We start from the raw sequence: 12,886 nt of genomic DNA, 5'->3' as shown, positions 1-12,886 counted from the left end.
TTTTTTTCTTTACTAAAGAATACGCAGCGCTTGTTTAGGTGCCTGTGTGTACAGGCACATTGTAAACAAAGGGCTGCATTTTAGATCAGTAAAAAAACTCACTGTACTGAGATTTTTCAAGCTACAGTGTGCAAGAGGCCCAAGAGGTGGAGATCTACCTGGACAACATGGAAGAAATTGAAGATCTCCGGGGTGTAGCGCTCTTTTATTTTTTAGAAAACTTCCAATCAACAGTAAGTGCCGGTTCACACAGGGGCGGCACGACTTGCAGGTCGCCTCAGCGAGGCGACCTGCAAACGACTTCCGAGGCGACTTGCAAAACGACTTCTGCATAGAAGTCTATGCAAGTCGCCCCCAAAGTAGTACAGGAACCTTTTTCTAAGTCGGAGCGACTTGCGTCGCTCCTATTAGAATGGTTCCGTAGCACAGAACGGGAGGCGACTTGTCAGGCGACTAGGTCGCCTGACAAGTCGCCCCTGTGTGAACCGAGCCTAAGGATGGCACGAAGAGAACTTAGAAAAATATAATAAAACAAATGTCACTGTAAACATTTTAAACTTAGCCTACCTTAAAATTTTCAGCGAGAAACTCGGCATTCAACATTTTTGTCATGTCTGGAGTGTAATTGATCACCCTTCACAAGCCTGATGGAGTCTATCATGAATGCAGAACAACTGGAACTGCAGGCTGACTTGCTTGACTAGTGTGAGGCCTAGCTGGTCCCAGTGCTAGCCTGGCTATCTGTTCTGAGTACTGGCCAGTAGTATGCAGGGCAGTGTACAGGGGTCAGTAGTATGTAGAGCAGTGTACAGGGGTCAGTAGTATACAGGACAGTGTACAGAGGTCAGTAGTATGTAGAGCAGTGTACAGGGGTCAGTAGTATACAGGACAGTGTACAGAGGTCAGTAGTACGTAGGACAGTGTACAGAGGTCAGTAGTATACAGGACATTATACAGGGGTCAGTAGTACGTAGGACAGTGTACAGAGGTCAGTAGTATACAGGACATTATACAGGGGTCAGTAGTACGTAGGACAGTGTACAGAGGTCAGTAGTATACAGGACATTGTACAGGGGTCAGTAGTACGTAGGACAGTGTACAGAGGTCAGTAGTATGTAGAGCAGTGTATAGAGGTCAGTAGTATGTAGGACAGTGTACAGAGGTCAGTAGTATGTAGAGCAGTGTATAGAGGTCAGTAGTATGTAGGGCAGTGTGCAGAGGTCAGTAGGAGGTAGGGCAGTGTGCAGCGGTCAGTAGTATGTAGGGCAGTGTGCAGGGGTTAGTAGTATGTAGGACAGTGTACAGGTGTCAGTAGTATGTAGGGCAGTGTACAGGGGTCAGTAATATGTAGGACAGTGTACAGAGGTCAGTAATATGTAAGACAGTGTACAGGGGTCAGTAATATGTAGGACAGTGTACAGGGGTCAGTAATATGTAGGACAGTGTACAGGGGTCAGTAATATGTAGGACAGTTTACAGGGGTCAGTAGTATGTAGGACAGTGTACAGGGGTCAGTAATATGTAGGACAGTTTACAGGGGTCAGTAATATGTAGGACAGTTTACAGGGGTCAGTAATATGTAGGACAGTTTACAGGGGTCAGTAGTATGTAGGACAGTGTACAGGGGTCAGTAATATGTAGGACAGTTTACAGGGGTCAGTAGTATGTAGAACAATGTACAGGGGTCAGTAGTATGTAGGACAGTGTACAGGGGTCAGTAGTATGTAGGGCAGTGTACAGGGGTCAGTAATATGTAGGACAGTGTACAGAGGTCAGTAATATGTAAGACAGTGTACAGGGGTCAGTAATATGTAGGACAGTGTACAGGGGTCAGTAATATGTAGGACAGTTTACAGGGGTCAGTAGTATGTAGGACAGTGTACAGGGGTCAGTAATATGTAGGACAGTTTACAGGGGTCAGTAGTATGTAGGGCAGTGTACAGATCTCCGGGGTGTGGCGCTCTTTTATTTTTTAGAAAACTTCCAATCAACAGTAAGGATGGCACGAAGAGAACTTAGAAAAATATAATAAAACAAATGTCACTGTAAACATTTTAAACTCAGCCCACCTTAACATTTTCAGCGAGAAACTCGGCATTCAACATTTTATGTCTGTAATTGATCACCCTTCACAAGCCTGATGCGGGGAGTCTATCATGAATGCAGAACAACTGGAACTGCAGGCTGACTTGCTTGACTAGTTTGAGGCCTAGCTGGTCCCAGTGCTAGCCTGGCTATATGTTCTGAGTACTGGCCTGTAGTATGCAGGGCAGTGTACAGGGGTAGAGGACAGGGGGTCAGCAGGGCAGAGAATGGGGGTTCAGCAGAGCAGTGTACAAGGGGTCAGGGGGGCAAAGTACAAGTAGGTCAGGAGAGCCTGATATGGGGGGGGGGGGGGGGGCAGGTGTGCACACTTCCTGTCAGGAGGGTACAGAAGTGGTTTCCTGATACAGAGAGGCACGGGAAGCTGCTGTGACAGATCTACTTGTTCTGGTGCACTGATCTCATGTAGATAAAGCGGGAAAGTTGGGAGTTTAAATGAGGCTATTGACATTGTGAAGGTAAATTGATAAAGGTACATATTTATTGATCATGAAAAGATATATAAAGGTATAAATAACATTTCAGTAATAGAGACCACATTAAAAATATAGATATATAATTTCATATATATCCACATGTGGCATGTACATCAAGGATATAAGGATATATATATATATATATATATATATATATATATATATATATATATATTTTTTTTTTTTTTTTGGCACCACGTAGTGGTCTGAAATAATTGATGGATACATACAATTCATTCATATATGTACATATGTCATCTAGGCAGCACTTGTGGAGGGAATGATAGATGATAATCTGGATTGATAGTCTAGTGCACTTTATAGGTACCAGAAAAGGAATACAAAATATTATTAGAAAAATAATTAATTTATTATACAAAGATATAAACAATTGACAATATAACATTAAAAACAAATAGCGTTGGCTTCCAATAAAATAAGCCACACATAGTATGTATATTGCTCCCTATTGCCGCTTGAATATGGCAGGTCGACGTTTCGCTTTCGCTTCCTCAGGACCTATATGCCTGACACCAAGCAGAGGGATTCTGCATAAGAAAGGAGAAATAATCATATTTCAAATATGGACAATGGGTACAGATATACATATTAAAAGGTAGATGTCCCAGAAAGACATAAGTGATGCATAGAGGAAACCACTCACTTAGAACAGCATAACTCTCATACGCATGACATGCCCCACGCCTTCCCCGGGTGCCTGGATGGTACCAAGAATCCAAAAACCTTGGGATGGATTAAGAAAAAAAAAAATAATGATAATAAGTAGCCCTAAATTCAGCAAATACTTACTTGGCTATGGAGATGTAAAAGTTTCATTATCCAGCCTAGCGGGTGTGTGTGTGTGTACCAGCCTGGACTCTAGGTGAAAGGACAGTGGCTGTGGGCTAAAATGAAAAAAAGCCGTCAGAAGTGTAGACAGCTAAAGAACCTCAGTAAGGTCTATCATTAAATAATGAACAGAGGTTACCGCAAAAGAGAATGATGAGGCCTCAGAACATAAGCAGAAAAAAATATCTCCATAGGACACAGAATGTGACCATCTATAAAGAAATATGACACAGTTTAAGATCTCCAACAGGACAAAAGCGTAATATATTAGTAGGGATATGCCTTAATATAGACTCACCAGAGGTCTCCTGGTTAGTATATTCCAGGGCCCTGTGCTGATAAGGCACAAACACTCATTAGGAAAATAGCCCGTAGCTCCAGATAATCTAAAAAGACCAGATATCTAGTGTCAGTTCCACAATGACAGTCTATTACTGAAATATAAGTAATGAAGAGGATCCTAAGGAACAATGCAAGATTAATTTCACAAACCTGTCACAAGGAGTCCAGCAGAGTTACACCGCTATAGTAGGCAACAGTAGCAATGAGCTTTACATAGTACCTTAATGTCCCGTACACACGATCCGAAAATCATACAAAAAATGCCACATTCTAATCGATCGTACGATAATCGGATGGTTGGTACAGAGCTTTCGAGAGCCGATCAGGACGGTTCATCCGATATTATTCTATCGGACATGCACGGAAATTTTTTTCGTACGATGCCAGATCGTACGATTTTTGCTTAATCGGTACTGCTATCGTTCGAAAATGCAATACAAATGCATTACAACACTTGACATCACTTCCGAATTTGCTCCACTGGCTATCTCAGATACTAATGCCAATATCATCTGCAATGAAAAATAATCACCAGCAGGGGGAAGACAAAGTAGATTAATCACTAATATTTCCAATATATTACTTCCCTTCAGTTTGAATGTATGGTAGGAACATTTACGTTCTTATCTTTTCAGCAGTACACTGTTTGGCTATGTAGCAAGCTATTACGCTTCTAAGTATCTATTACATGCTAGTGTGCAGATGTACACTTCCACAATTCAGTCCTGATATTGTGGATAGACTGCGCTGATGCGAGCACCATAGTGCGCATGCGGAAGAGCCGTTGGAATGCACTTCTCGTCCCCTCTTTTCATTGCAGGTGATACTGACACTAGTGTGGCCTGGCTGTGTATCTGAGATAGTCAGTGGAGCAGTTTTTATTTGTTCCTAATGGGAATATGACACTTCTACTCTTTGGTGTCCTGTCTCTGTCTTCCCCCTGCTGATGATCACTTTGGTAGCGTCCATCCAGCTGTCAGCAATAATTGCTGGAGAGCTGTTTGGCCTGCTCTTAGGCCCCTTTCACACTAGGGCGTGCGGTGCGTCGGTGGTAAAGCGCTGCTATTATTAGCGGCGCTTTACCATTGTTTTAGCGGCGGTATTCGGCCGCTAGCGGGATGGTTTTACCCCCCGCTAGCGGCCGAGAAAGGGTTAAAAATCACCGCAAAGCGCCTCTGTAGAGGCGCTTTGCCGGCGGTATAGCCGCGCTGCCTCCTTCACCGCTCCGAAGATGCTGTTAGCAGGACTTTTTTTCCCGTCCTGCCAGCGCACCGCTCCAGTGTGAAAGCCCTCTGGGCTTTCACACTGGAGACACAGCAGCGGCTGTTTCGGGTCAGTTTCCAGGCGCTATTTTTAGCGCAATAGCGCCTGCGAACCACCCCAGTGTGAAAGGGGCCTTAAGGTACTATATAAAGCTCATTGCTACTGTTGCCTACTATAGCGGTGTAACTCTGCTGGACTCCTTGTGACAGGTTTGTGAAATTAATCTTGCATTGTTGCTTAGGATCTTCTTCTGTTCATTACTTATGTTTCAGTAATAGACTGTCATTGTGGAACTGACACTAGATATCTGGTCTTTTTAGATTCTCTATCTCGAGCTGTAGGCTATTTTCTTAATGAGTGTTTGTGCCTTATCAGCACAGGGCCCTGGAATATACTAACCAGGAGACCTCTGGTGAGTCTATATTAAGGCATATCCCTACTAATATATTACGCTTTTGTCCTGTTGGAGATCTTAAACTGTGTCATATTTCTTTATAGATGGTCACATTCTGTGTCCTATGGAGATATTTTTTTCTGCTTATGTTCTGAGGCCTCATCATTCTCTTTTGCGGTAACCTCTGTTCATTATTTAATGATAGACCTTACTGGGGTTCTTTAGCTGTCTACACTTCTGACGGCTTTTTTTCATTTTAGCCCACAGCCACTGTCCTTTCACCTAGAGTCCAGGCTGGTACACACACCCCCGCTAGGCTGGATAATGAAACTTTTACATCTCCATAGCCAAGTAAGTATTTGCTGAATTTAGGGCTACTTATTATCGTTATTATTTTTTTTTCTTATTCCATCCCAAGGTTTTTGGATTATTTAGAGTATGCATATTTTTATATTCTATAGATTTTTGATTGACCCCTCTGGGCATCCTTGTGATTCTTGGTACCATCCAGGCACCTGGGGAAGGCGTGGGGCATGTCATGCGTATGAGAGTTATGCTGTTCTAAGTGAGTGGTTTCCTCTTTGCATCACTTATGTCTTTCTGGGACATCTCACCTTTTGATATGTATATCTGTACCCATTGTCCATATTTTAAATATGAATATTTCTCCTTTCTTATGCAGAATCCCTCTGCTTGGTGTCAGGCATATAGGTCCTGAGGAAGCGAAAGCGAAACGTCGACCTGCCATATTCAAGCAGCAATAGGGAGCAATATACATACTATGTGTGGCTTATTTTATTGGAAGCCAACGCTATTTGTTTTTAATGTTATATTGTCAATTGTTTATATCTTTGTATAATAAATTAATTATTTTTCTAATAATATTTTGTATTCCTTTTCTGGTACCTATGAAGTCTGCTCCAACGTTCCCCCTTTCTCATTAGCAATTTCATATGGATGTGGTACCCCCTTGGCCCCTTCTTTATCTACATATCAGGGAAAGGCAAATTAGCCCGCCCTGAATACTTACCTGGAGTCAGTGCAATGAGATGTGGCAGCTATAGAGCCAGCAACCGAAGGGTTGTCTGTCCCGGGAGCTGAGGTGATGTGGAGCCGCGTGTCAACAAGGCGCACTGATCTCCGCCAGCCCTCCTCATTCATCCCGCATGATGTCACCCACAAGTGCCTTGGATGGATTCGAGAGGTGGGTCGGTGGACATCAGCACACTACACTCTGGGGATGAGCTTAAGCTTGTTCAGACAAGAGCCGAACCTGCCCAAGCTATCCTGCCTGAAAGCTATTAAAACTGTCAGTATATCATTGATGACGGTGGCATTCCCCATTTTGAAGCCGCACAAATGCAATGGATGTGCTGCAGGGCGTCCTCCTCTCTGCCACCTAGGATTGGCTTTGACAGCTTGCCGGTGTTCTGCCGAGAAAGTTCCGCTCAGCGGATAAGGACCCCCCTCTACTGCGCAGGCGCTGCGCCTGCGCAGTAGGATCCGGCGGAAATAGCCGAAGATGAATAGGGGAAAATCAGCTGTACACGGCGCCTGTAAGAGGGCCCCTCGCGGGCTCGCCACGCTTCGCTCGGCTCTTTTTTATTCCCCCTCTAGGTCCACTTGGATGGTGGGGAAGGAACCTGGACCCAGGGCGTAGGCGCCGTGTACAGCTGATTGTAGATTTTGTCCTTCGGCTATCTCCGGCGGCTGATAGTAGTTCGTACTGCACAGGCGCTCCGCCTGCGCAGTACAGGGGGGAACTTATCCGCCAAGGGAACTTTCTCGGCAAGACACCGGCTTGAGAGGTCAGGAAGCAAACAAGCCTGAGTTCTTCGCTTCCCTGAGCATCTCTACTGCTCTGTGGGGGAGGAGCACTTCAGGATCTGTAGGGCAGGGATGTGAATGCAAGCTATCTGTCCACTGACCACCACTTTAAACATTTGTTTATACAGATCTCCATACTGCAGTCCAAACAGAGGGAGCTGTGATGATCAATGTGTGTCCAGATAGAGAAAAATCCAGGCACACAGTCTTGTTTATGTGATTACCATCAGTTGAAGGCAACTTCACTCAGTTCACCCCACGTGTGAGCTTCTTAGGGCTGCAGTTAGAGCAAAGGTGTGTTGTGGGCGGAGAATGTCTCAGCTCCCTCGGATTGGCTGTCGGCTTTGACAGCTTCCCTGCTGGAGAGCCCACTTCTTTGTGTTGCAATGCTAGTGGGGGAGGTTGGGACGTGATCGCGATCTACCTATCACCTGCCTATGATCCATTGGTAGATCACAATCGACGGGTTGCCGACCCCGACCTTAATAAAATGGGAATAAAAATTTGCTGCCTTTATTGGCAATGGAAAAAAAATCTTTCCCTATATATCTTTTTTCTGGCTTTGATATTCCTACAATGAAAATCGAATGTATGGTACATTTAAAAACATGAACCTGTATGGCCAGCTTATCCCTAAAAAGTATTCAATATTGATCACTTAAATTTTATAGCTTTATGTAAAATTATAATACAACGAGGTGCTCAGTTGCTAAGGACAGGTCTCTGTGCTACTGACAAAGGACAGGCAGATGTCTCCTGTGGTTCTTGGGAGTCCTCTGTCCATCTGTAGCCATCCTTTCAGTTTTCTACTCAACATGCAAGCCTATTGGTCAGGCCTGACTGATTAAAAACAGTGGGGCAAATTTACTAAACCTGGAGCACTCAGAATCTGGTGCAGATGTGCATGGTAGCCAATCAGCTTCTAACTTCAGCTTGTTCAATTAAACTTTGGCAATAAAACCTGGAAGCTGATTGGTTTAAATGCAGAGCTGCACCAGAGTTTGCACCGTCGAGTAAAGTTGCACTGTCGAGTTAGTAAATAACCCCCAGTGCGTGATCCTGCAATTGTTGATCAGCAAGATTGAGTGAATGCAGCCAAACAGAATCACTATATGAAGCAACTACAATTCTCTTTATGTCATTCAATAATTGAAGTATGCTATAGCAAGCAAGCAAAAATGTGAATGTTGAATAAAAAACAAATTAAGATTAAAAATGAAATTGTGATAAGGAATTTTAGACATTTTCTACAACATTACACATTGAAGTTATAGGGTTGATTTACTAAAGGCAAATCGTCTGTGCACTGCAAGTGCAGTTGCTCTAGATTTTAGGGGAACATGCAAGGAAAATGAAAAAAAAAAAAAACAGCATTTTTGCTTGCGCATGATTGAATGATAGAAATCAGCAGAGCTTTCATTCATTTAAGAGCTTACCCTCAGATCTAGAGCAACTGCATTTGTAGTGTACAGTGTACAGTGGAACCTCGGATTGCGAGTAACATGGTTAACGAGCGTTTCGCAATACGAGCACTGTATTTTTAAAAATCGTAACTTGGTTTGCGAGTGTTGTCTCGCAAAACGAGCATGATTCAGGCCAAAGCGTGTGCAGTACCGCGTTTGGTCTGAGGTGGGGGGGCGCCGGAGCCAAGCGGCGCCGATCGCAGCCGATTGGCGCCGTTCGGAAATGCACGGAAAGGCCTGAGGACAGCTTGGCTGTCCTCTGCAAACCTCGGGAACGGAGTCTTTCTGAGGTTTGCTGAGGTCAGACGAGGTGTCCTCGGGCCTTTCGGGCCATTTCAGAGGCTCTCCGGCGCCCCCCCACCTCTGGCCACATGCGGGATTGCATGTCATTGAAGTCAATGTGGAACTAATTATTTTCGTTTCCATTGACTTCAATGGAGAAACTCGCTTTGATATGCGAGTACTTTGGATTACGAGCATTCTTCTGGAACGAATTATGCTCGTAATCCGAGGTTCCACTGTATTTTCCTTTAGTAAATCAACCTCTTTGTCTGCCTAATACATTTATATTCTGTGATCACCAGCTCCACCTAGTGGCCATAATGCAGTATTCCCCTAAAATACCTCAATTAGGAAAACACTGCATTATGGCCACTAAATGGAGCCGACAATTTTAGGAAGTGAACTTATTGGGCAAAATTTGGAATCATTTGTCACAGTTGAGAGAATACTTGAGACATTTGCACGGCAATTTAAAAAAAAAAATAGGCCTTTAAGTAATAATGCAGCTTCTGGTAGGCAAGCATGCTAGCTTTGCTCACATCGTCTTTCAGTAAGCCAGCTACGCACAATACTTTATCTGCAATAGATTTGTTTATTGACTGACTGCTTCTACATTAGCTCAGAGCTCACTGGCAGACCATAGATGTCCACTATGACCACTGGCAGACCATAGACGTCCATCCAGTGCATTGCAGTACTCCATTTATCTAGGAGGGAGAAAGCATCATGCAGTAGAAGAGATAATATATTCAACTCCATCTTTAGTGGCCTGTCCCTCCTACCTTCCTTCTGTTTCAGGGCTGCAACCTCCATACGTCTCTTCGGCATTTGATATTTCTGGGAGTGTCAGATGCCTGAGTCCCCTGCCACATGCTGTGGTTCAGTCCTCTGACCCCCGTGTCACTACAAGAGACAGCAGTGATGTAGGTCAAAGAAAGGAAAAATGGTGCACAGTGGGGGGCACCAGCATATGACACACCTGGAAGACCCTGGAGAGGGGAGTATAATCAATGGCGTTCCTGGGGGGGGGCAGAGGGGGCCCTGACCCCCCCCAACATTATGCTGTGCCCCACCATGTGCCCCCCCCCAAAAAAGCAACGTCTAAGAGGGAGAGCGTCCCCAGTCAGCTCGTGTGGGTGATTACTCTCCCTTTTCTCTGCTCGCTGACACTGCTTAATGCAAGCCCTCCCACAACCAGGGCCGCCCGATCTGCTCCTTCCCCTGCATCCTCATTGGCAGGGAGAAGAGCGAGTTGCAGGAAGGACAGGACTCTCAGTTACTGAAAAAACAGACTGATTTCTCCCATCCTTAGGACAGGAGATCCAGCCTGTAAATTCCAAGAGATGCCAGACCAGTGCTGTCAATAGCAGGGGCAGGGCAGCAAGAAGAGGCTGGGGAACCCCACAGTGGCAGAACACCAGGGCCCGGTGGCAAGACAACCTTTGCAACCCTGATAGTTCTCCCACTGCTTTGGAACCTTATATTTTCTTGCTATGCTGGTGACATATAGCTCTTGTTTTATAGTTGCCCCCCTACTTTTGTCCCTGTCCCCCCATGTGCCCCCCCTAAATATGAAAGCTGGAGACGCCACTGAGTATAATATATCTTGGGATGCTTTCTGCAATTCTTCCACCCTGGAAGGGTCACTGTACGAAAATACTTTAAAATAAACTTTCTGTCCTTATCTTCTCGTTTAACGTTTTACTAATTTATCTGATAATCTGTATACTTCTTGCTCTTAATTTCAGAACCCAGTTGGAGTTGGCCGATATGATATCAACAAACCACTGAGAGGCAAGACAGCAACAACTTACCGAACCTCCTTTCTTTCTAAAACAGGACGTTATTTGTCCAATCCACAGAGGGACAAAGTTTTTCAGTACGTATCAGTGGCTATTATTTGGTTCATCAGTCACCAGTCATCAGTCTCATGATTCATCATATACACTGGTCAGCCATAACATTATGACCACCCACCATATCCCCTCGAGGCATGGACTTCACTAGACCTCTGATGGTACAGGGATGGAAAATAATTATTTGTTCCCCTGCAAATTTTGTAAGTCTGCCCACTTACAAAGAAATGAAGGGTCTATCATTTTTATCATAGGTTTTAAATGATAGAGACAGAAAATCAATCAAAAATCCAGAACAAAATACGATACAAATGTTATAAATTAAGTTGCAGTTCAGTGAGTAAAATAAATATTTGATCCCCAAGCAAAATATGGCTTAGTACTTGGTGGTGAAACTCTTGTTAGCAAGCACAGAGGTAAGACGTTTCTTGTAGTAGTTTACCAGGTTTGCACACATCTCAGGAGGGATTTTGGTCCACTCTTCTTTACAGATCTTCTCTAAATCCTTAACCAATTAAGGACCGTGCCTCTTTTTGAGATGTGTTGTTTACAAGTTAAAAACAGTTTTTTTGCTAGAAAATTACTTAGAACCCCCAAACATAAAAAAAAAAAAAATCTAACACCCTAGAGAATAAAATGGCGGTTGTTGCAATACTTTCTGTCACACCGTGTTTGCGCAGCGGTCTGATAAGCACACTTTTTTTGGGAAAAAATACACTTTTTTTAATTAAAAACAGTAAAGTTAGGCCAATTTTTTGTTTATATTGTGAAAGATAATGTTACGCCGAGTAAATTGATACCCAACATGTCACGCTTCAAAATTGTGCCCGCTCGTGGACAAACTTTTACCCTTAAAAAATCTCCATAGGCAACGTTTAAAAAATTCTACAGGTTGCATGTTTTGAGTTACAGAGGAGGTCTAGGGCTAGAATCATTGTTCTCGCTCTACCGATCGCGGCGATACCTCACATGTGTGGTTTGAACACCATTTTCATATGCAGGCGCTACTCACGTATGCGTTCGCTTCTGCACGCAAGCTCGGCGGGACGGGGTGCGTTTACATTTTTTTTTAAATTTATTTTACCTTTTTATTTTTTTATTTTTACACTGTTTTAAAAAAAATTGTGTCACTTTTTTCCTATTACAAGGAATGTAAACATCCCTTGTAATAGAAAAAACGCATGACAGGACCTCTTAAAATATGAGATCTGGGGTCAAAAAGACCTCAGATCTCATATTTACACTAAAATGCAAAAAAAAAAATAAAATAAAATTTTGTCATTTAAAAAAAATAATAAAAAAAAAATGGCCCTTTAAGAGCTATGGGTGGAAGTGAAATTTTGACATCTCTTCCGCCCTGCAATGTTATGGAGATGGGTGGGGGCCATCTTCCGCTCACTCGTCTCCATACCCAGCAAGGGTAACATCCGATCGCCTCCGCCGCTGCCGACAGCTCCGGAAACACAGTGCCCTTGTCACTTCATGTGAGCTGACCTGAAAGCACAATTACATAGTAACATAGTTAGTCTGGTTGAAAAAAGACAGTCCAGTCCATCCAGTTCAACCAATAGAAGGGGGGGGGGTTGGATTATACAATCCTATATATACAATCCTATACCCACAGTTGATCCAGAGGAAGGCAAAAAAAAGACCAGAATAAAGCATGATCCAATTTGCTCGAGCAGGAGTAAAAAATTCCTTTCTGATCCCAGAGAGGCAATCAAATTTTTCCTGGATCAACTTTACCTATAAATGTTAGTACCCAGTTATATTATGTACATTTAGGAATGAATCCAGGCCTTTTTTAAAGCAATCTACTGAGCTGGCCAGAACCACCTCTGGAGGGAGTCTATTCCACATTTGTACAGCTCTAAGACCCCTTTCACACTGGGGCTCTTTGCAGGCGCTACAGCGCTAAAAAGCGCCCTGAAACAGCTGCTGCAGTCTCTCCAATGTAAAAGCTCCCGAGTGCTTTCACACTGGAGCGGTGCACTAAAAGGATGCTGAAAAAAGTCCTGCAACAGCATCTTT

General features: G+C 43.7%; 1 protein-coding gene across 1 annotated transcript in view; it reads left to right on the top strand.

Moving 5' to 3' along the window:
- The window catches only part of CIMAP2 (ciliary microtubule associated protein 2), a 37,098-nt gene that overhangs the window by 21,686 nt on the left and 2,526 nt on the right, over positions 1-12,886 (top strand). The window contains exon 9 of the mRNA XM_073593457.1: positions 10,748-10,878. Within this exon, the coding sequence (XP_073449558.1) occupies positions 10,748-10,878 (131 nt within the window). The remainder of the gene's footprint in view (positions 1-10,747; positions 10,879-12,886) is intronic.

The sequence above is a fragment of the Aquarana catesbeiana genome, linkage group LG07, assembly GCF_042186555.1.
Source record: "Aquarana catesbeiana isolate 2022-GZ linkage group LG07, ASM4218655v1, whole genome shotgun sequence".
Lineage (NCBI taxonomy): Eukaryota > Metazoa > Chordata > Amphibia > Anura > Ranidae > Aquarana > Aquarana catesbeiana.
The sequence above is the reverse complement of the archived record's forward strand: the minus strand, read 5'-3'. Positions and strand labels throughout refer to the sequence as shown.